This window comes from Haliotis rufescens, unplaced genomic scaffold (genome assembly GCF_023055435.1).
Source record: "Haliotis rufescens isolate VD_foot unplaced genomic scaffold, xgHalRufe1.0.p SCAF_15, whole genome shotgun sequence".
Classification (NCBI taxonomy): domain Eukaryota; kingdom Metazoa; phylum Mollusca; class Gastropoda; order Lepetellida; family Haliotidae; genus Haliotis; species Haliotis rufescens.
The window spans coordinates 13,290,835-13,316,686 of record NW_025963835.1 but is presented as its reverse complement, the minus strand read 5'-3'; the positions used below and the strand labels follow the sequence as shown (position 1 = coordinate 13,316,686).

The 25,852-nt window shown below is 42.2% G+C and overlaps 1 protein-coding gene across 2 annotated transcripts in view; it reads left to right on the top strand.

The window, feature by feature from the left end:
- The window catches only part of LOC124111326 (matrix metalloproteinase-2-like), a 70,680-nt gene extending 45,700 nt beyond the window's left edge, over positions 1-24,980 (top strand). For both annotated transcript variants that reach the window (XM_048396162.1, XM_046470977.2), the window contains exons 2-9: positions 311-579; positions 15,112-15,293; positions 16,137-16,232; positions 16,694-16,852; positions 17,662-17,855; positions 18,514-18,655; positions 19,418-19,690; positions 20,566-24,980. In XM_048396162.1, coding sequence (XP_048252119.1) covers positions 368-579; positions 15,112-15,293; positions 16,137-16,232; positions 16,694-16,852; positions 17,662-17,855; positions 18,514-18,655; positions 19,418-19,690; positions 20,566-20,792 — 1,485 coding nt within the window. In that variant the 5' untranslated portion in view covers positions 311-367 and the 3' untranslated portion in view covers positions 20,793-24,980. The remainder of the gene's footprint in view (positions 1-310; positions 580-15,111; positions 15,294-16,136; positions 16,233-16,693; positions 16,853-17,661; positions 17,856-18,513; positions 18,656-19,417; positions 19,691-20,565) is intronic.
- Positions 24,981-25,852: the final 872 nt, after the last annotated feature.

Sequence of the window (25,852 nt, the reverse complement as noted above, 5' to 3'; positions counted from 1 at the left end):
CCGCGATATAACTGGAATACTGTTAAAAGCGGCGTTAAACCCAACTCACTCACTCACAAGAAGGACATTGTTTACTTGTTTTACCGCTTTCACTATCCTATCAATATATATATAGAGAGACTGCAGAGAGAACATTGGCACGACTTAATTGATCGCGAAATGATTTAACATGTCAATTATTTAAATTGCCTTGACTAAGGTACAAAGAGGTTTTCTGTGACCAAGGCAGAGGTCAAATTACTAAAAAAATCTATAGCATGTTCGTTATGTTATTGACAAAAATAATGAAAGTCGCTCTTTTGTTTTCCAGGAATACCTCGCAAAGTTCAAGTACCTGTCAGGTCCAAGCCAGGAGACGGGGAACCTCATGTCCCAGAAAGACATGACAAGGGCCATCAAGAATTTCCAGAGAGTCGGACAGATACCAGAGACAGGCATAGTGGATCAGAGGACGATCGAGTTGATGCAGAAACCCAGATGCGGGAACAGCGACGAGAATATCTTCGATGCAGTACGTCGACGGAGGAAGAGATATTTGTTGGCGCCGACAAAGTGGGAAAAGAAAAACCTCACATTTAAGTAAGTAATGTACGCTGCAAATCTTCGCGCGACCGTGATCGCGACGCGAAGGGTTCGCGTCGCGGTCGTGATCGAGGGGCAACGTTCTTACAAGATGTGAATTTACTTGCCAATGAGTACAGACTTACCAGTGGGTTAGCACTATAAAATCAGCATATGTCTAGACTTGTACAAGCGCACGCACACACACACACACACACACACAAACACACACACACACACACACACACACACACACACACACACACACACACACACACACACACTCACACTGTAACTGAAAGCAACGTTCAATTCATTTCACCTGATATCACCTGTAGTATGCAATGATTCACAAACCAGAATCATTAACGCACAGGTCACTCTGCGATACTCAGCTGCTGTAACTGTTGCACCTCAGTAGTCCATGTCTGATTTAGTCCTGTGCATACAGAGTTACAGACCCAGAAACAAATATACCTGAAAGCACATGAGACTACACTACTTTGGCAAGTCTAGTTTCTGTTTCAATAGGAAACATTTGCCTGGGCTTCTCCTATTTGTTAGAAGACAATTAGCCTGCTACTGTCACCACCTGTTGATCGAAAGTGATATGTCCACCTGATGACTTGATAGTGACATGTACACCTGTATCCTAGCCTGCACCCTATGATTAGCTATATGATGTACATCATCAACAGAATTGAATGAAAAAGAAGAAGACAATTTAACAAAAAAATGTTTTAACATTTTTATTTGAGACTTAATGTTAGTGACTGATCTGGACATGCATACTCTCATACATTTACGAAATGACTGCTCAAAATTAATTGAATATAACTATATTTTGGTCAGTACTGAAGATATATTTGATCTTGACAAATTAATCATACTTGTACAACACTATATTATCAGATGGTGTATTGTAAGACTTGAGGTTGCCTACTCGTACGAATTTAGCACGAAGTATTATTGACCATATTTGGTAGCGAGGCAATGAGGAAGTGTGACATGTGATCAAACAATACCAGTACTTATAATGACATTACCAAATATGGAAAGAACTCCATATGTTTTTTTTTAAAGTAATGTACACGCTACAAACGCAAAACCTCAAAAACCGATTTGAATCTTTCCTAACTGAACTAATTCATTTGAATGAAATTGCAACTGTTCGGTAGCACACATTTGTCTAAATAGGTCAAGTCTGGCAACCTGCCCTCTGATGTTGCTAGCTTCTGTTTGTGACCTACTTCCTTACCGTTTATCTGGAATCAGTAAACACAAGAAAACGAGATAACAGCGGCGTTCTTCTGCCTCCCTCCCCCTCTCCGTGCCACCCCCTGTTGGTTCTTAGTCTGAGAATCTCTTCGGATCATTCCACAGACGAGGTACTATTTTGTATGTGTGAATGAATATTCCACACTTAGACCACCAGGCTGCAGTACTAAATAATGTACTTAGTGCGTATAATTATGTTGCCTACTATCTGCCAGAAATACAATTTTGTGCATGTTCCTTGTGAAGTTAGATATCCATACACTACCCTCACCCCTATTGTGAGGACGACATGCAGATGAGGGTCATTAGATCTTTGACATCGGTTGTCTCAGGCAGTGGGAACTAGTGCAAGCATTTACAGCCTTGGTTCAAGTAATTAAGGACATTTGGTCTTGTTTCCAGCAATGATTAGTATCATTAAGGCGATCACTTTACTGAGAATATTTTGTTTGATGATTTAGGAGCCACGTCTGTTTGGTTAGGTCGCTTTTGAAAGAGCTGTGGTATAAATGTCCAGTTTTCGATCAGCTTCGGTGTCATATATCAGTGCGGATGTACACAAGGGGGCAACACGACTCGCCCGAGCCGGCAGGAAAACAGCTCTCAGCCTTGCCGTTCTCCATTAGTCATCTACGTTATAAACTTATGGGAGAATTTCAAAGCAAATCATTTGCAGCCAATCAGAACGCGTTTCCTGCTAGCTAGCCCCGGTACAGAGGGTATTAATTCTCAAATTTACTTCTTAAATTACATCTGCTTCGCGGGTTCCCACAGCAGACTGTCACAGACGTAGTCGCAGACGACAAAAGGACAGGCGGGAAACTTGGTTGGACATGGGACCGTCTTGAGGAAGGTCTGTACACATGATGGCGGGAGACAGCACGTCAGGAGGTAACTTGGCTGCTTTTATATGTGGCATGTGTCCTTGTTCAGCGTGGTTGTGATGTATGAAGAGTCATCACAACCTGCATGAATGAGGACATGGGCAGACATACATTCACGGGAAGACTGGAACCCTTGAAGCAACTTCATTGACCCCCATCGCCAGCGAGATGATCAACAGGTCTATAACGTAATTAGTGGATTAGAGACGATGCACGCCTGGCCTGACTTCATTGCCAAGTTTCTGTCTACTGCGTTCCTTGAGATAAGCAAATAGTGTGGGATGGTGCGCCACGTGGTGTGTGCAGGGCTGTGTGGTGCTAGGTTGATACGTTGTGTTTGGAAAGGCTTCTTAACACCGGGTGTCTTGTATTCGAGGATTTATTCGTAAGGCTTTGTTCCAACATGGCGTTGTGTGTCAGCCGTTTAAATTTCACGTAATTGGTATCTGAAAGTACGGTGTTATATTTTGAATTACTTCCAGTTATCATTGCGACCTCAAGTTGACAATGGGGTGTTGTAATAATTTCGTTAAAACATGTTCATGTTTCCTGGTTTCTGTACTTGTTGCTGACAGCATCCATGTTTTGGCGGCAAAACAAACGAGCTCCTCTCTACCCTCATCTCGCCCCCAATCTTAAGGTCAGGTCAACCCTCAGAGCTGGCGTGTAACGATACACCATACAGCAGCTACCGTCTCTTAGCGTCAGCTCTCAGCAGTGCTAGGCACCATCCGACCATTCCTTGGTTTAGAATTACGGTTGAAATGAGGCGTGTTCTGACACTGTGAGGAGATTTATGCCCTACGATAACTGCTCATTATGAGTCAGCCTTTTGGCTTATTGCTTGCCTTTGTGATGAGAGCTGTTCACAGATGTAGGTGGTTTACACAATAAAGTATAGCTATGTCTTTGTGAGCACTGCACCGTACAATCGATAGTTGTTGATAACAAATGACACAAACATGATACAGTAAACTATGGTTATAACGAACTCAAAAGGGACCACTAATTTTAGTGCGTAATAACCGTAGTTCGCATATACACAGCATTTATACAGCAAATGGTCGGGACTAAAAAAAAGTTCGTTATATCGGTCAGTTCGTTATAAGCGTGTTCGCTATAAAAGTACTTTACTGTACTCTCGTGATGAGAGTTGATGCATTTGCATCGGAATATATCTGGTACGATAGTTGCAGTATTCAACGAATGATGCGTTCATTATTAAGTGCAAATGATCACACATGGTATTGAACAGACATGGTATTATCATGATATGGTTCTATGCATTTAGATCAAACGTTTGCATCGGAATATATCTGTAAGTTAGTTGCACTATTCAAGGAATGATACGCTTACTGTCAAGTTCAAAAGATCACAAATGACACTGAACAGACATGATATTAACGTGATTTAAATCAAATATTTACATCGGAATATATCTGGTAAGATAGTTGTACCCATTGTTCACATGTACCTTTGCAAGTACAAGTACAAAAGATCTTAAATGACCTTGAACAAACATGGAACTCTGGAGGGCTGATACACGTATTCGCACGGGGATATGTCTGATAATTTGCACTATTCAAGCAATCATACGCACACTCATAACTGTCATCTCAATTAAAAACAAAGACAAATAAGTAACAGCAGAAAGTTTGCACGAGGAAAATGCAACGACTGAGCACGATGCTACAGTTGTCCGTGAACCCACATATGTTATAAGTAGCAATAACGCTGAGGGTATCAAGAGAATATCTCAAGCAAACAAGACTAGACACCCATTTAAATATTGAACAGGGATATTGTTGCACAAGAGGGCATGACGATACCATCATGATAATATATGAAGAAATAAAGTTACGGATAGAGTGTTAAAATAAGCAAAGATGTGGAAAAGTGTTAACTACGAAATCCATGTACATGCTGTGCTGAATAAGCTTACAGTGTCGCAGAACATGCACTGAATACCATGTGATTTGTGGGACGCAGGATTAACGTATATCCGATGGCTATTTGCATTCCAACTGATATTTCATATATTCCAAACCCGCAATTTGTGTGTTATTTGAGCTATTGGAGACATATACATCTTGAGGCATTTCCGAGTTTATATTTCCGATTTTTCCAAGTTAACGGTTACTTTTCTAGGGGATATTTGGATAGTGTCGCCCTGTTTGTGTACTGAATGAATGCCCACATTCCCACATCAAACAGTATCAGCGGTTCCTTATCACGTCGATGTGTGGCATAGCGGACATACTTATATGAACGCTATCTATCACTGCATCCAGGCCACACATGCACATTTTGTCGGGCAAAAGAAAATTGGATTAAAACGTTACTGGGCTGAAAACAATCACCGACACACTGCAAACTTGAGGGTCCAAAACACTCGTGTGATACCCGTATGAAATACATCACCATCGAAAAACCATTTATTTCTTGTTTGTTTTACTGTTTAGCTACCATCAAACATGGGTGTATGCAGTTTCGGTCATTACACCATACTCTGTTTGTGTATTCTCTATTGTTGTTAATAATACAAGTCGAAATGTGTTATTTTTGAAGGTCATGAATTTTTGTGATGTGTTAAACTTTTCCTGTCATATGAGAAAAACGTAAGTGTGGATATGTTTAGAACTTCCCCCCCCCCCCCCCCCCCCCCCCCCCCTCCCTTGAGTGATATATTATTAATCATGTGTGAATAATTAGGTTGATAACACGATCCTGTGTTTACTTTGCCACTCTCTGCTCGTACTTTAAAAACAGGATAACAGTCCAATGTATTGTATGCAGCGAAACCTTGTTATACCGGACCACGTTAAATCCCGCCACATCGGTGTCCGTACGTCATTTAACCTCCCACCCCCCACCCTCACTCCGTTGTCCGGACTGTTCTGTTAAAAAGCGTTTACATATATACAACCCGTGAAGATCCGGGTTAAAATAGGCAGCAACCCCTGCTTGTCGTGAGAGGCTACTAACGAGATCGGGTGGTCAGGCTCGATAACTTGGTTGATGCATGTCATCGTATCCCAATTACGTAGATCTATGCTCATGATATAAATCACTGGATTGTCTGGTCCAGACTCGATTATTTACAGACTGCCGTGATTTAGCTAGAGTATTGCTGAATGCGGCGTTAAGGAAAAAAAACCCAAACAAACATATATACAAAGGATGTGTCTCATTCTATTGCGTCGTTATTTCAGATATGTGTTAACCCATCGCAGTCCCTGGGAACGGTACTGTTCAGATTATGTGGGTTCGCCATATATCTTATGACAATGGTTGTGTCTAGGTTGTTATGACATTGTTTGCATAAAAGAGGAAGAAAATACTGATATTACATAAACTAAAATCTTTGCTACACCTCACGCTGGCGGACGTACAGTGGGAACTTGTATATCACATGAGAAACCCGAACCAATGAGCCGCGTGTTTACAACGAACTTCCTCGTCTGCCCAACCTACAGGAAACACCTTGCAGTGGCGTAGTCCATCCACCAAGTACTAACAATGTAGCCTGATTGTCAGATCACAAACATCGCCGGACCAGCATCCCCTCGCAAAGTTGACTTCCTGTCGACATAGGTTACTTCCGGTTGTACTGGGCTGATAAGAGTTCTAAACACAACACAGCATGGACTGGTTTCACAGCTCGAGTTCAGCTGCATCAGTTAGCGTACCCTAGTCTGTCTTACAGACCCTGATACAAATATATATCAAATACAGCCCATGCAAGTCTATAATGTTTGGCAAGTCTAGATCACTGCTGAAAATGAAGAGAGTCACTGGGCTCCTCTTTATTATATTTTTATTAAGATAACTGAACAACTGTTTTTTTTATGTACGATATGTTCATTTCAGAGACTAGATTTTAGTCTAAGCGTACCCCATTGTGATTGTAAACCTACATTATAATGCATGTACTAATTGCATAATATGATTGATATCCTGCTCCACTATTGATAGGGATTATTAGATATGGCATATGCACATGACATATTAAGAGGATTTTTCAAGCAAAGATAAAAATATCCGTATGAAAATTGGAGTAGTATATATTAATACGCGATGAAAGGAAAACTTCATATAAATGTGATTAGCGTATTCATATTTAATGCAAATCTACCTGTCCAATATGGTGGCACTTCAACCGACACCTCTCCATGGGCCAGTCATTAATCAGGATCACTCAGTCTGGCTCTTGTTAGCGTATCGTCTATCCCTCATCACTTCCACATTCCCTCAGTGCTAAAATGGAAGTATCTTTAGTGCCTGATTTGCCCCAGTCGCGAACGATATCGCTGTGAGAATTACCCATTTATCTTTCCAAGTGACTTTTGACATCAACACATGCTTTTCTAATGATGAAGAAAACAGCTTGTATACACAGGCAGATGGCAATAGGCTGATAATCAGATAGCAGGAAAAAACGTACATGGCCTTGATTATACATACTGGGGAGAACGCATCACTGTCTTGTCTCTGCACAATATGGACTGTATTTGATAAGAACTTAAACAAAAAATCGGCAATTGCACAACATTCCGAAGCCGTTGATTTCATACACATGGAGTTACTAGCATATGGACCGTCGTTATATAGCGGGACTTGTGCTGAGTGCGGTAAACAACCTACCAAACAAAAGTAGTTGTATGGGATCCTATCTGTATTGTAGAATGATTCTGTTGAGGCAAGCCATGTGAGCTCTTTGCACTGTCAAACACTTCCGCATCTCGGTCTCTTTTTTTAATAATAAACAAACACAATTGCATCATGTTTGCTTAAGTAACTTGATCAGGAAATAGGGTATTGTTAATTTAAAACACATCTGTGACGTCATTCTATTGTTTGAACGCTCCATTATTTTTCAGGAATGGAGAGTTGCTTGTCAACTGTACATTATCTTGAAGCAGCATTTGAATTTTTCAAATATTTTCAACTACAGAATATTTTGTAAAAGTAGGGATGAGTTTTAAGTAGGGGAATATCCTCGTAACTCTCCATTCCTTAAAAATAATGGGTCTCGGCCCCTGCGGGGCCTCTGCTCCATTATTGTTAAGGAATGGAGAGTTACTCGGACATTCCCCTCTACATAATGTTCCAGTCCTCTTTGATGCAGATGTTTGTTGTATAACGCCGTAGTCAGCAAGTTTCCATCTCTAAGAAACCTGTAAATAATCGAGACTGGTACAAACAAACCAGTGGACGATGTTGTGAATAACGCCCACGCCGGCGGGGTACGATGTCACACAATCAGCCGAACGTGACTATCCGATCCAATCTCGTCGCCTCCTAAATACGACCTAACGACAAGCAAGAGAGTGTTGGGGATCTATTCTAATGCGGGTCCCACGGGTTTGGATATCTTTCTGTTCGTAAAAGGAAACATTAATCGAATGTATTATTGTCATGATTATTATTTATTGTTCAATGTATTTGTAATTGTTAAATGGATTCTGGCTTTTGGAACGTCAGTACAATTCCTAAATTACTCATCAGGATTGTGTTTAGAAGGTCCTTGAATGTGTCAGCACTTCCGCGTTAAGACTTGAACTCTCGCCAACCACAAACTAACACATTGTGAGTGTATAAATGACACAAGGTCATGACGACCTTTTTTGCAGAGGGTTGGGCTTCAATACCATGTCCCAATTTAAAATCCTCATTTACGAAACAGACTGTGAAGCCATTACGACAGCAGTGCCTGGCGCAAGCAGCGAGAAACCTCAGCCACTCACTTCCTGCTTTAAAGAACCGTCGTTATTTCGAGGAATAACGTGCTTGAGATTAAGCGATATATCAACCAGGCTACGTGTCTAATGATGTTCCATTACCTGCGGCTAGAATATCGCAGGTCCAGGGTATTGGCATATAGGTCAGTTTCATGAACTACTATAATAATAATAATAATGATAATAATAATCATTGTCAGTGGACGCCCAGCTTTTGCACAAACAGTATCGTAAGCGACATGATGGAATGGCTCGATCCTTATACTACCGTCTTCGCCATGCCTGGTGCATCCATGGTACGACCCAGAATATCGAGGGCGTCATGGAAAATCATCAATAAAATTTTTTCGTAATAGGCCAAAAAACGGCCCCAGACCTATCCAGGCCAACAAACCGGATCTTGTTCTTTTGGAATAATCCAATGAAATCATATATATATTAATGTTATTGACACGATTCAGGAAAAAAATGGCTCTTGTATCCCAAGTACCAATTTGTCCGACTCCACATTGTTCCTTAGGGTTGGTACCTCCAAATCAGTTGAATGACACTGGGAGAGTACCGGGTTTGCTGCCAGGGATACAGCCCCTCTGTCGATCTGAGTCTTCGGATTCTCCGAAAAGTTCTCGCTGGGTTCGACAAGGCAGCGCTTCCTGGGAGAAGCCTCATTCACTGTCGGGGCTGCGTGTAGAGGGACAAGGGCCCTGGGCAGATGATGAGCCTAACCAGCCTGACTGTGCCAGGATCGTCCGAACCCTCTTTGCTGCATTTTTTTATTTTAATCCGTAAATAATAATAATAATAATAATAATCAGAAGTTTCTATTACCATCCTTGAAACTTCTTCTTCTTCTTCTTATTATTATTATTATAAGTTTCAAGGATGATAATAGACACATCGGAGTAAATTGTCATGTCCTGCTATCAATATGGTGTATATGCAACAGGCGACTCTAATTATATTTTAAAAAACCCAGGTAAAAGAGCAAAGACGATAAAGTTCTGCAGCGAGCTGTGTGCAACAGATTACTGCATCAGTGTGCAGTGACTAACCTATGCATTATATTAAAGGTGATGTTCTTGTTAAGATCGCGAATTCCAACAAAGTCACGTTCCTTGCGCGGGCACCATGACTTTGGAGGGAAGCCAGCAACACTAAATGGAATATTTAATTGATTACTCCCATTCTGTCAGGTTCAGACTATGTCGCCCCGAGGTTCAAATTACGTAGGTAGGATAATGAAAGAACAACATCCGCTACTTAGCTGTACCTTCAGCTAAAAGTTCCACCTTGATTAACGCACACACCTGGGGCAGGGTGAAACATATATCACAATCTGTCAGGTCGGAGTATAGTATACGGAGACAAATACATGTACGTCGTTATGGCCAATGCTGTACTTGTATGGTTGAAAGAGGTGAAGGTGAAGGTGAAATGGGGTTTAACGTCGCGTCCAAGATTATTGCACTTATATAGCGACGTGCATGTACGTGTGTGTGTGTGGCTGCTTGTACTAGTCCGGACTGATGCCGATTTATAGTGCTAGCTCACTGAGATACCATCTCGCAGTTTAACATGAATACCCCACTCAGACACAGTGTACTGACTCCGAGCCGACGAGTCCTTGTTTTAGCCCCTTGGTGCCGAGCGCCAGACAGGGTAACAACAAGTACCATCTTTTAACGTCTTTTGGTATGACGCGGACGGGGATCGAACCCCGGACCTTCCGCTCTCCGGGCGGACGCTCTACCACTAGACCACGGCGGCGGTCGTATCGTTGAAAGACGTCCGAAATGTGGAATGTGAAAAGGGAATCCTTATCTGATTTAGATTTATGCAATGGTAATTGTTATATGTCTGACACACCCACCTACATTGACATCAGTGTCACAATTAACGTATGTATCGTAACGTGGTCGGATTCCGATGTATCGTAACATAGCCAGACATGATGTATCGTAACATGACCAGACACCGATGTGTCGTTACATGACCAGACACCGATGTGTCGTAACATGACCAGACACCGATGTTTCATAACATGGTGTACCTCCTTTAATTCTCAGCGTTTGTTAAACTTGTTGAAGGGATCGCCTCAAGCGTATTTCGTTTTGTGATAAGTCAATAACCAAGTGTATGTAAGCTCCATGTAACACCGTTGGTCCAGATGCAGGCAAGGTCACGCTGAACAGAGGACCGACCACACGGAACGTAGCGTGCCATGTGTTGCACTTCACATGTATAAAAGAGAAATCGATATGACGACAAAGCAGGAAAACAAACAGGGTATCATTATTTAATCAGACTGGTGCCGAGCGCCAGACAGGGTAACAACAAGTACCATCTTTTAACGTCTTTTGGTATGACGCGGACGGGGATCGAACCCCGGACCTTCCGCTCTCCGGGCGGACGCTCTACCACTAGACCACGGCGGCGGTCGTATCGTTGAAAGACGTCCGAAATGTGGAATGTGAAAAGGGAATCCTTATCTGATTTAGATTTATGCAATGGTAATTGTTATATGTCTGACACACCCACCTACATTGACATCAGTGTCACAATTAACGTATGTATCGTAACGTGGTCGGATTCCGATGTATCGTAACATAGCCAGACATGATGTATCGTAACATGACCAGACACCGATGTGTCGTTACATGACCAGACACCGATGTGTCGTAACATGACCAGACACCGATGTTTCGTAACATGGTGTACCTCCTTTAATTCTCAGCGTTTGTTAAACTTGTTGAAGGGATCGCCTCAAGCGTATTTCGTTTTGTGATAAGTCAATAACCAAGTGCATGTAAGCTCCATGTAACACCGTTGGTCCAGATGCAGGCAAGGTCACGCTGAACAGAGGACCGACCACACGGAACGTAGCGTGCCATGTGTTGCACTTCACATGTATAAAAGAGAAATCGATATGACGACAAAGCAGGAAAACAAACAGGGTATCATTATTTAATCAGACTGATGCAATTTCGCTGTCACATTGTATTGGATTGATCAAAGCGGACGAATTGCTGAGGGTTGCTCGATTCTACATATAGCACTGCCAGATGTCCGTTGGTCATCGAGACGAGACAGGGCTTCAGCGTCAGAGCGCCACCATGTCGCCTCACACCGTGTCTATACCGTACTGAAGACAGTGGAAATACTGAATAGAAGATGTAATGGCCAGATGTGTTCAAACATCAAAAACTGGAGGTTTAGGGGATTGCTGCCGCTATCTGTTAATGATATTCAATGATATTCTGTGGTTTGTATATCTGAAACATCTTGTCCGAAAAGGGAACCATCAATTTGATGTACAGGATGGGTTCTATATGCGAGTGTAATGTCAGCCGTTCGCATAACCCTAGTCTCTCACACAAATACAAAAAATAATCTAATATAACCCACGCAAGTCTATGATAGTTGTCAAGTCTGTATTACTGCAGTTCTGAAAATGAAGAAGGTCTCCGGGCTCCATTGTATTTTGAAAGATAATTTAGTAACCTTTTCTGTAAAGATTTATTAGAGACCAGACGTTAGCCTTGTTTACCCAAGTTTTGAATAAAAGCGACACAACCCTTTCCATAATCATAAGAAGTCTCTTCTAAAACCATATGGAGAATGGTCCATCCATACTACGAAAGAGTATTAAATTGTGTTTCCCTTATGCTGATGACTGTCTACGTGTTGCACAAAGTAAGATGGTTTTCACCCAAGTTGTACATTCCACATCGACTGAAGTGAAATAAATGTGAGCCACGCCATCTGGTATGAGGTTAAAGTTCAGGGGCGTCGTTTATCTGCCCACTGAACTTAGTACAATATATCTACTTGGATGCCGACCTTGATACTGGGCATGAATTAGTGTCGAGCTTGACAGTGTTAATTGTCCTTACTGTCCCTCAAACACGTGCGTATGTCTTTAACATAACCAACATGGCTGCCTGCTGCCTGAATAGACAGATGGTGGCTAATCTCACGATGTATCTGCAGATTGTCTGCAGACTTTATGTAGACTGACAACGGACTGATTGTGGTGCCGCGAGAGGGAGTAGACTGCTATGCTTCTCTGATATGCCCAGTATCTAGCTGAGTTAGGTTAGATTTAGTCCCGCGGCATGAATGGAATTTCGAAATATATTTACTAAATGCCAAGGCAAGTCCAGATCAAACTAAACCACGTCTAGTTTCCTTGATATGAAAACGGCAGAAGAGGAAAGGTGCTTTTTATAAAAAGAAATTACAATTATTTGAAAGGAATGTTTTCATAATCTAAGTATTGGTCTAGGTTACACTGACATTGGGCTGTTCAGTGACACAGCCTGCGGGTGTGTGGTGCTTTCTCTCAGAAATTCCAGGAATAAAAGAAGTTTCAACTTCGGGAATAAAGTCAACTTTTCAAAATAACAGTGCTTTAGAACTGAAAGGCCCACGATCTATGGGGAATTTGGGATGTAGATGATATATTTATCACAACATGCACGGCAGAACATGAATAATTTTACATGCACAAATAAGTGTATATCGATTATTGCTTCTCCCGCCCTTAGTATCTATATACACAGGGTCAAATTTCAAATGGGCAAACAAAACATAACTTGAAGGTATTTTCGGCATGAAATTAAACGTGCTTAAATATTGTCAAACCATTACCGGTAAGCTAAAACACTACTTAGTTTAAACGTTAGTATAGATTGTTGTTAGAGAGACACAGTCCATGCCTAAAACCATGACTGTGTAGCTTATACGTCTAGTTAATACCCCTAGATTTCCTGCCACACCCCACCGTCCCCACCCTAAGCCACGAAGGGGCACAAGTGTCATTTTACACATAGAATCTTCCGAAAGATGCTTCACATTTCGACAATCCCTTGTTCAGCATAAATGCACAATAGCTTGATAAATTCACCAACCGGAGCCAACTCCCATATGCACATATGACTGCAACCGTAGTTGGCAACAAAGTATATATATTGCTAAGTGCACAATCACCTCCCTGTCCATATGCATGCTGGGGCGACCCACCCTTACAAAAATACAGCAAGGCCAGGCTGTTGAACTTTCCACATGCGTCGCTTGTGAACCTGCGGCGAGAAATATGTTGAATGTTGACAGGCACACGGCTGTCTGCTCAGTGCCAGGGTTGGTGTCTCCCTCTACAACCCCCTCTTCCCCCCCCCCCCCCCCCCCCCCCCCCCGTCCCACCTCACCACCCCTCTCAAGTGGGCATTACTAGTGCTGTAGGCCACCCTGTGCTGGGGAGAAATCAATGAAGTCCATATACCATTTCCACCGCTGCCACTCGCCCTACTAAACGACAGGACTGCCTCATGATCTTTCATTACATTGATGTCATATCGTTTAGTTTATGTATTTTCCTGACATTGACCAATGCAACAACAAGCGACTAAAGATACTAACGTAAATAATTTGCGGACATTTAAATCACATTCGGTTTCCATCTGGTTATTTATAAGGGTGGGAGAGGGATATGTTCAATCGTTGTCCAATTCAGCATCACACCCACACAGTATTGCCTACGAGACAAAATCAATTGAAACATGCATCTGGGAAACAGACGGGTACAGCGGCAGATCATCGCCATCATCCCCTGCTCCCTGTCTCTTGAGGGGGATTGCATCACCAAGTCAACCCCAGAACCTCCCATGTGTTTTCCATTACAATGCCAACTCTCCTGTGATACCAGAGACTGTTATTCAGAGCCCCCAGCGCGGAGGGGGAGCGGCCTCGCCATACGCTCTGCCAGCTTCATATTTGCTGGGACGTTTCACCCTAGCTCAGTCTGTGGGCTTGGTATATTTGATGGAATGGGATATATGGAGGTTATTTTGAGACAATTCGCTGAATGCATTGCATCCGTGGGAGTTTATTGGGCGATGGGGCTGGGTTAGTAGTGTTAGAGCATAATACCCTGGAATCGTGTAGAGTTCCCCTGATGTTCGCCATGTTATTGTACAACTGTTCTTCTCTTTGTGTGGTTGCTATGTGAAGGATGTGTATATTTCAGTAGATCAATTTCCTGAGTTTTAACGGGTCTTTGGTGGCGCTTTGTATAGATATGACATTATTCATAAATAAAGGAGAAGTATTTGAGACGAAACGTGACATCCCAGGTGACTTTCAGATTCAACAATTCTCAACGTATAAACGCATCCGTACGCACGTCAGATAAAGTGATTTCTCATGCAAATCAATGCAACTGACGGAGGTGTGTGGGTGGCGAAAGACGTTATATTAAAACGTATCGCATACTTGTTACAACATTACTATGTCAATAAACGGTTATTGTATGAAAGCAATTTGTGAATTGTCTGGAAACAATCCAATTTCGTTCACATGCTGCAGTTACATTATATAACACACCCTTTGTTTCTTCTGGTGTCTCGCTTGTATCTATCAATTATATAATTAATTATTCTATCTCTCTCTCTCTCTCTCCCTCTCTCTCTCTCTCTCTCTCTCTCTCTGTGTGTGTGTGTGTGTGTGTGTGTGTGTGTGTGTGTGTGTGTCTCTCTCTCTCTGCATTCATTTTCTAATACTGGAATATGTCAATATATCTCCCTCCTCATCAATACATGTGACCGAAACAACGGAATGCAACTTCTTTACCGCTTCATCTTCTTCTTCAGGATGATCAACTACACGCCTGACATGCGACCGGAGCAGGTTCAGACAGTCATCCACAGCGCCTTCAAGGTGTGGAGTGAGGCCACTCTCCTCACGTTCACCGAGGTGATGCACGGGGATGCTGACATCATGATCCAGTTTGCCAGCAGATACCACCAGGACGGATACCCATTTGATGGAAAAGGTTTCATATTATTGAAATATCTCCCCGAAACCGTGCTGACAAACATGCACATTAACGTATTCATGTTAGACAATCTTACTGATATAGAAAATGAGGGATTTTAAAACATCTCGCTCTCGACGCAATCCATTTAAGCAGAGTTCATTATAGACTTAGTCAGTATTTAACTCCATCTTATTTATCCATTATACAATTTTCTGGCTATTTTATGGCATCGTGTGGCAACATTGACAAAAATGTTTATGACTGTGGGAAGTCCACAGAGTAATTGCAGATTACATCTCCGAATTTATTGAGAGATTAGGTGAAATTAGGATGAACATCGCGTCCAATATTATTGCACTTATATAGCGACGTGCATGCATCTGGCTGCATGTAGTGCCGATTTTATTGTGATTGCCCACTGAGATACCATGCGGCAGCTTAACATGAATACCCTACTCAGACACAGTATAACGACTCCTTGTCCTTGTTTTAGCCCCTTAATGCCGAGCCCCAGACAGGGTAACAACAAATACCATCTTTTATCGTCTTTTGGTATGACGCGGCCGGGTATCGAACCCAGGCCTTCCACTCTCTGGGTGGTCTACCACTATACCGCGGAGGCGATCAGTTACCCAGGGAGCCAGCGCACTGTTTCAAGTTAATGATATGTAAAGTGTGAACTTGAAAATGTGTCACTAAGGATAGGCTTGCATCCGTTTGCAAGTGCATTCCGAGTCATGCTGAAATCGTCAAGCGGCTTTACGTGTAAAGGGAGAAAACTCGATTTCGGTTTTGGGGATTGGGTAGAATACAGTTTACGTTGATGTTTATTTTACGGAAAATTATTTTGTATTTTAGGTATGATCCTGGCTCATGCATTTTTCCCTGGAGACGGCAAGGGAGGTGACACACACTTCGACGACGATGAACATTGGACGTATAACTCCTCTGATGGTAAGTGAGAGATGCATCCGTAAAATCTGCTTTTTATGCAATTCCTTCTTCCGTGAGTTTGTTGTTAAACGCCACACTCAGCAATATTCCAGCTATATGACAGCTGTCTGTAAATAATCGAGTCTGGACCAGACAATCCAGTGATTGCTATCATGAGCAACGGTCTACGCAATTGGGATGACATGCGTCAAACAAGTCAGCGAGCCTGACCACCCGATCCCGTTAGTCGCCTATTAGACAAGCATAGTGGCCTGTTATAACGGAATGGGTTTCTGGGTTACACCCTATGGGTGATCAGGCTCGCTTGCCTTGGTTGATTGCATTTCATCGCTACAGCAGCGTGGAACGTTGCTCAAGTCACTGGTCCTCGATTTTATACAGGCTGATTGAAGTATTTCTGAATGTTGCCTTCAACAACAATGGAACTGAATTAAAAAACCCTCTTTTTGTTTGTTTTTTAGGTGTGGATCTCTTCATGGTAGCAGCCCACGAGTTCGGTCACGCCCTTGGATTGGCCCACAGCACAGAGCCCGGGGCACTCATGTACCCATGGTATCAGGGTTTCCAGAAGACGTTTGCACTACCTCATGATGACATCAGGGGCATCCAGAAACTATACGGTCAGTGCTGTCTGTAGATTCACCGCAGCCATTTCTTAGACATCTTCCTGAGGCAAGAGCGTTAACTGACTATAAAAGACCAGTTTCCACCCTTGTCGAACTTGGCTGGTATTATGGAGTTACATTTTGACTGGGCTAACGAGTCTATGCATAGTCCAATCAAAATCGCACAACAAATTCGAAATCCTGTTCGTAAACTGTCGTGCTCATTTCGGTCGATTGCAGGATTTGCAAAGCATGTGCACCACCAACTCGTTGTCAACAGATATTTTCAAGGTGCTCATGTGATTTGATGCACTTCGATGTAAGACCCGTTTTATCACAATTTAGATCACAATATAGATCTTGATTATCGATCAGATCGGGCGCCGCCATTTTGTTTGAATCAAATTCAAATGATACGAGAGATGGAATCTCATTGGTCCACAGGAGAGGTTTAGAAGGGACATAACTCGTAATACCACTGGTTGCGCTACGATCGAGCCCAGAAGTTCCTGCCTAGTTCGGCAAGGGTGGAAACTGGACTTTTAAAGTCAGTTTACTCTCTTGCCTCGGGAAAATGTTTCTTAGATAGTAAGTGGGATTTTGGGTTCATCAAAACGTTACCAGGCCGAAAACAGTCGTTGAAAGACTTGCAAACTTTAATCCAAAAACACAACTATGATGCCCAAATAACTATTTCTCGTTTGTTTAGTTTTTAACCACCATCAAACACGGTTATATACTTTCTTTTGCCCAGCAGCTGATGTGAACGATGTTGTTGTGAGGTGAAGGCAGTTGGTTGTCAACTTACTCATTTGAACTTGCAGGGTTCAAAATTATGGAACTACCACAGAAGCCTACAGTGAAGGTGGTCACAAACGCCACAGTGACCAAGAGCAAGGAACCGGATGAAGAGACACCGAGGGTGGACATTGACACATCTAAGCCAGCTGACCCATGTGTCCACTCGTTCGACGCCATCACTGTCATTAGGCAGGAGGTCTGCCTCTTCATCGGGAAGGTGAGAAGATAGGCTATGTAATTAAAGATGTAACGTTAAGACATGGACATGGAAGGATTCAAACGGCCGTCTGTTCATTATGAAGTAGTAGGGCGATTGGGTGGGCCGGTGGTTAAAGCGGTCGCTCGTCACGCCGAAGGCCAGGGTTCGATTCCCTGTCGTGATGTCGTGTGTTGAGCCCATTGTTGAGCCCATTTCTGGTGTCCCCCGCCGTGATATAGATTGAATATCGCTAAAGGCGTTGGGACCCCAACCCAATTGGTAGCAATGTAGCAATGATTCGTGTCACACTTACGATTCAAATACTATGGGGCATATACAATGAAACAGTAATGAATTAATACATAAGGATGACATGTCAACAGAGTTGCGTCCCTTAGACCTGTCAGGATCGAGTAACCGTGATCTGCATAAATTCGGGCTTTCTTCACACACTGGGCATTTACATTGAAACAATGCATAACAGATAAATATATAGTTGCGTCACCCAGACGCGTCAAGATTCGGAAACTGTGACACTTGACACACCCTTTAATGCCAATTTTTTTCAAACGGACTTTAACCCAAATCCACCACTCTCACAACAACCACACAACGACATGAAACGTTTGGCTATGATCTTTAATGTATTCATATAAATGGATATCTTTATTTTCAGTTTTTCTGGCGCTTGGATTCGCGTCATATACTACGGGACCCTGTCCACATACACAAGTTCTGGTACGGGCTTCCAGTGTCAGTAGATCACATAGATGCATTGTACGAAAGACCAACCGACGGAAAAATAGTCTTCTTCTCAGGTAAGCCATGAAGCAAACTCTTTTTAATAACCACAGGATTAAGGAGACAAAACATGAGTTTTGGTAAGTTTTGGAGCCAGGGTAATTACGGTATCGTCTTGCGTGTCTGCGTTTCCAGGATCCGCGCGCATTTTTGCCAGCATCCGCTGATCTGCAACCACCACAATACCCAGGCACCGTACCCGTCCACAAAACTGGTATTTGTCTGTGCCCTGTTTCTTGGTGGCCGTTCTACCGTTGATGTAACCGCCTTCGTGGTCTAGTGCACAGTGCGTCTGACCTGAGGGCGGTTGGTCGGTGGTTCCATCCCCTGCCACTTCAAGCCAAACGACGCTAGAGATTGTTCTTGTTGTTATGCCGTGTGCTCGGCATTAAGGGGCTAAAAGAAGAACTGTATGTCGCCTTTAAAAGTATAACGCAACGTTTCACCTCACTTCATCTTTTAATATCTATATATGGATATATATTAATACTATATATGGGTGCCTGGCAACCGAGACTGACATTTGTGTAACCAAAACGCGACTTTAATGCTTTATGAGACGGTCGGGTAGCCTAGTGGTGAATGCGTTCGCTCCTCACGCAAGAGGCCCGGATTCTATTCCCCACCTGGAAATGATTCTTGGTGCACCCGCCAAGGTATTGGTGAAATATGCTGAAAGCAGCGTAAAACAATATTCACTCTGTCAATACCGTATGGACAATGCGTATTCAGACACTATCGAAACTAGCTTCACTATTCACCTCTCTATTATCCTTCAGGTGACAAACACTGGGTGTTCAACGCCAACTATCTTGAGGCGGGCTACCCGAAGGAAGGCCGCCCGATCACGGAGCTGGGTATTCCCCCTGATGTGAAGAAGATAGACACGGTGTTTGTGTGGGGGTTCAATAAACGCACATACCTGGTGAGCGGCGACATGTACTGGAAACTAGACGAGAACAACACCTACGTGGAGTACGACTACCCCCGCGACATGAGCATCTGGCGCGGAATACCCATCCCCATCGACGCTGCCTTCCAGTACTGGGACAGTAAGTGTCACCTATAATCCCTTTCACATTGGAGCCTTTCTACCCGCGCCCCCTCCCAACACACACACACACACGCACACACGCACACGCACACACACACACACACACACACACCGTGATGCTGCTGGAATATTGCTTAAAGCGGCGTAAAACAATACCCCCTCCCTCTTAGTTCACCATGTCGATGGCGGCCCCTGCAGGATGCCATGTCTTAACTGAAATCATACTTCCTTTATCTCGGGCTACGTATAACTAATAAATTATGTTGTCCTTGGAACTTCGAGACTACCAGGGTGCAGTATATACTCATTTTAGAGCTATGAAGCGATTTATCTCCGCTTATCAGTCTCATAAATTCAATTGACCGCCTCCGTGGTCAAGTGGTAGAGCGTCCGCCCGGAGAGCGGAAGGTCCGGGGTTCGATCCCCGGTCTCGTCATACCAAAAGACGTTAAAAGATGGTACTTGTTGTTACCCTGTCTGGCGGTCGGCATTAAGGGGCTAAAACAAGGACTGGTTGGCTCGGAGTCAGTATACTGTGTCTGAGTGGGGTATTCATGTTAAACTGCGGCATGGTATCTCAGTGGACTAGCACTATAAATCGGCATCAGTCAGGACAAGTACAAGCAGCGACACACACCGTGCATGCACGTCGCTATATAAGTGCAATAATCTTGGACGCGACGTTAAATCCACTTTCACCTCACCTCATCATTAATTCAAGTGAATGCTTTCAATGTGTTCATTCTTTCAATTGTGTCATCTCAATTCATATCAAACGAATTCATTTAGATGTTTGCCGCCGACATGTAAACGCAACGTTACAAGAAAAGACACAAACCTTTTTCTCACACATGGCCATTTTTATTCTTGCAGAAAAGACGTATTTCTTCCAAGGCCAGAATTACTATGAGTTCTATGACTTGAAGATGCGTGGTCGACGAGGCTATCCTAAATCCATAGCTAAAGACTGGCTCAAATGCTCAGGAGCGCAAATTCAATATACGTTACCGAACAGATTCCAAGGCGCAGCACCATCTATATCCGGTCACGTGATCCTCATACTTTCATGTTTATATTTCTTATATCATCAGTCACATTAGTGGCGAGCAGTTGTGCGCCTTGTCGGTTGTAATTGTATGTTAGTTCACACGTCGCCTTTAGATCATAGCACCTCAAATTAGCCTTTCGTTATATTTGCTGTCACCAAGGAAGTATTTTGGCCATATTGTGATTTGTCATTAAATATACAGTATTATAATGTTTGGCCAGAAGATCTTCACTTGTTGGATCCTTTGTGTTATTCAAAGATGGATGCATATTTTATTGGCTCTTAAGAGCCAGACTAAGAAAATACTCATGTTGATTTGATTCTTGATAAGATAATGTAAGTAATGGTCATATTTATTTATTTCATTTTTGTACATAATGTTCCGAAATATTCTTTTGTTTGTTGTACTCGTTGTAATCATTTCGGATTTCTAGGGTATTGAGATGGTCTGTGTGCATCCACAATACCTCTCGGAGTAGAGAGAATAGAGTTTATATAATGTTATTGGATGCACACTGTTTCTAATTCTCTAACTGTGCAGTAAATATTTGTACATCTGCGGCATTAAAAAAAACAAGAATAATGAAATATAACTTCAGGATTTTTTTTTAATTTTGAAAAAATAAAAGATGAAAGTGAAGCTGCCAAGCTTACCGCTAGATGATTTTAATAATTTTTAAAAACATGGTAAACAAGTCAAGGATGACAAATATGTAAAAAACATTCTCTGTGAGTTCTGTTGTCCCGTGTCCATCTGTGTGTCTACTGTAAGACGTTGGCAACTTTGGAGACGTTGCCGAAACGTCATGGCGACTACACCGACCAAACGGAGAAATAAGGCCAATCAATGAGGCACACACCTCTTTGTCGTCAGGCTAATTTATTCTCATTTCCATCCAACATGTTATTCAAGATCATCTGAAATGGCTCAATCGCATCCTGCCAGGAACAATAAACACAGGGGGAATATCAGGAGACAAAGGCGATTATTTTAGTTACAAATATGTCCGCCTTTTCTTGCCATGTACCGTCATCGCCACAGCTACAGTATAATCGTGTATGTAATTAATGATAGACATTAGGTTGTGTTTCGTTTAGCAATGGTGCCAGCTTGACCATATCTACTTCATACATCTTTGCTTAGTATCTATCGTTATAACATTATTTCTGCATGCGTATTGCAATACTCAATCTGGTCTTATGTGATATTCCAAGTGTGGATGCTTGTTTGTGGAGTAATGATGTTATTATAATTGGTAAATACTATTAATGTTATTTCGTGACACTGACTTTTTTATATGGCCAAATATTAGTAATATGCGCATTATAGAAAACTAGAAGGTCTCTAGCTGTCTTTGTAAATTCACAACTGCCCGTACAAGTCAGTTTGTAGGAATATCGCTATTTCGTTTTTGCTCAATTATGTTCTTTCTAGTCTCCCGTAGACTGTGGTAACCTGGGCAATACTCATCGTATGTGTGTGTTGCATTGTCCAATATACGGTAATCTTTATGTGCCAAAATTGTAGAACGGATGCATGTTTTGTAAAGGTAAACAAATAATAACAACTGAATTTCAAAGAGGATTGCTTATGGTAATCCAGGTGATGGACTTCGTTCTACAATTTTAAAAACTATAAAGAATCCCAGCAAATGTGTACTTGTAGATTTTTTGTGTATTTGTCCCCACTGCCCTCCCGTATAACTCTGGTGCTGATGTTTGCGATTTCAGTAGCTAGCTTGCTCTCCATAGATGCAATACTCTCATAGTGTAAAACTGTTACACAATAATACACAGTATATTTTGTGAAGAGACGGTTTAAGGGTATGTCTATATTTTGCGTTTGAGATGGTGATTATACGGGCTGTGCGATTATGTTTGATTTAAAATTCGCTGGGATGTTGATAATATTAATAGCGAAATATGATTATACATTGGGCTTGAGAGGAATAATCCAACGGCCTGATCGAGCTTTAAGTGTCCTTTGGACTTGTGTGGGTTTTATTGGAAATGGTGCTGTTCGGAGATGAGACGTTTGTTATCGCAGACGTTACGATTTTAATAAAGGATGGTGGTCTTGGTGGGAATATCGTGTTTTGTTTAAAGTTACATTGAAGTGAAGGTAGAAACTGGGCATTTTGGTGATAGATTCCTTTCTATCTCGTATGTTTTATTGACGATGGTTCTAAAACGAACGACTGAAGAATATGATCTAAGTTATTATTATCATTCTGAAGACGATAATTCCCCATTTCCATATATTCAGTCTGCAACGTCATTTATGACGTATTGTACATATTCATCACAATCATAATGACGTTTGAGTACGTCAGCATCTTTTCACGTCTGTCACGTTAATACATGTATTCACATTTTCACCGTGTTGCTTAAGAATGTGTACACTGTCCATATTTTCTGTAGTACTCTCCGAACCCAGTCTGTGATTACACATGCGTACATATACGTTATGATAAATATAACCTGACCAAGGTGTAGCTTATTTTAGGATGTCTCCGAACTGTTCCGGTGCAAGCTATAAATGAAGCATCACTTATTGGTTTTAGTATGAATGTATCTTTCACATGTAGTGCCACAGTGCTGATGAGATTATCATTTATATATTATATATACAAGATATATAAGTTTTGATGTAGACCCGCCTAGCGATTCGTATAATGTGCTTTCATTTCCCCACAAAACCGTCCTTCGTAGCCGACACAACGCTCATACTAGTACATAGACTTAGAACTGTAGACACTGGAACCCTGTTTCATCCGGATATTGATAAACTGTCAATTCCACACACGGACGATACCTATGAGGAATATCTATGTCCAAATGGACACCACTCACCCGTTAGGGACCGACTATTTCAATTCTTAAGTGGGTTTTGGGGATTTTATGGAGAGAAGAAATGTCACCGAAGGTTCTTTAAAAAATAAGCTTCAGGCTGTTAATTTTGAAATTTAAAAAGAATTGCCTGCCACAAGAATGACATTGTTGAAAGGTGGTTTTCAGTCTACAAAGTTTTATTTTTTAAAAATCTGTTTTTGTACGCTGTAGCTGAAATAATATTTCGATAGAAAATCATCCCCAATCCACCCCGACCCACCAAAAGGTCGGTCCCTTAATGAGTCACCCATTAGCACGGAAGACGTTTCAGTGGTAAGTGTACTGTCTGGATTAGAGGGGTCCCACTGTATGCAACCGGTTCCATGTAAGCTCCCGCGGTGTTAGACTTGGTGACGATATAATGGTGCTTTTTGTTGAGGATGTCACACACAGTGGTGTGAGTGTTTGCTATATTTATCAAGACACAATGTTAATAGTGTGTTACTGCAACACATGTGCGAGTACGGTAACCAATATAGTGTTAGACGTTCCTTTAGTTAGTGACTGAAACGATATTGTTGAAGAGCAAGAACCAATTCCTGAGTAAGTCTGTCTGAGTTCTGGGTGGGAAATCCAGGAGCGGCCTGAAGCATTCCACAGTAGTAGAGGCCATTCTTTTACACTATAATATTACTACTGCCGCGCTCCTTCTAATGTAACTGTGCACTTGATGTACGATGTATTCATTAATTGGATTACGTCATATCTAGTGAGTGTAGAGCGCAGTAAGGGGTCATTAGCTCTTCGATTGTAATCTTAAGGAGTAAGCGTATATACTGATGGATTAAAATAAAGGAACGCTTAACAGCATGGAAAGAGAACCTCCACTGTTGTATACAATATCAATAATACAAATGAACCAGATTAGATTTGTTTTCCCTGGTGTGTTGTTGGACAATGTTTGGGACGTGCGAATATGTAAAACCATGTTCTTCTTTACATCCGTTCCATTATTTTTTGTCAACAGTATACATGAATAATACTTATATTAAGTAATAAGGTTTTTCGCGATTTGTTTTATATAACTGAATCGATCAAGTGCGGTACGTTGACGCTTGCTATGGCACATGCGTGTGACAGTATGTAGATATGAAAACTTCCCGACTGTGAGTGAAAAGTAACTATTTTTGTTTCTTGTAAAGCCTAAGTAAGTCTTGGTTACGCTGTCTTGGAATGTATTTGTATCATGTCATGAGGATGCACCCTAAGAAGCACGGTTATCTCCCCTTGAGGGCGAGTTAGCATTGTGCTGTCGTGTCTACACTCGCTGTTTGATGATGTATTTTGAGCTTGCTTGGAACTATGTTCAGAAAGCCACATCTCTGCAAATAAAGTTTAGTCAAACTTATTCCCTGTGTTTCTATTTGTTTTAAAGTAGCTTGACTGAATTGTCGTAGTTTGGGTTGGGTTGGTTTGTTGTTTAACGCCGCACTCAGCAATATTCCAGCTATATGACGGCGGTCTGTAAATAATCGAGTCTGGACCAGACAATCTAGTGATTGACATCATGACCATCGATCTACTCTGTTGGGATCGATGACATGTATCAACCAAGTCAGCGAGCCCGACCACCCGATCCCGTTAACCGCCTTTTACGACAAGCATAGTCGCCTTTTATGGCAAGTATGGGTTGCTGAAGACCTATTCTACCCCGGAATCTTCACGGGTCTCGTAGTGTGGTCATGAGTAAGTGTGGGTGAGTGAAGCGGTTTGGGCCAGACAGAAATACTAAACCTAGTTGACGGAACCTGGACCCCGTCCCATAAAGCGATCTTTTCGCTAAGGAGATCGTAACTCCCATATTTTAACATAGACTTACGACAGTCCTAGCGCTACGACCGCCTTATGGCATATGGCTCTGGACACGATAGTGAACGATAGTTTGCGCAACGATCCACGACGTTTTGGGTAGGTTAAACCCGATCAGGCACGTCACAGCCGAAGGATGCTGTTCCTGGCATAACCCAGTTCGTTCAAACTCGCCATCCACCCCAGTTTGAACTAAGCTGGTTCCTGGTTCTAACCCTGCCGGGTGTCCTCACTGGGAAGTCAGTCTACACAATGGACAGACAGTTGGGGTGCCTGTTGGGAGAGAGTGGATGGGTCGTGTTGAATGCCGCTTATTACTGCGTGTCGAATGATGCTGATGAAGAGCCCAAAAGACCCGTGGGTGCATGCTGAGAGGTCAAAGACTTATATCGGCGTGATCTATGAAACGTA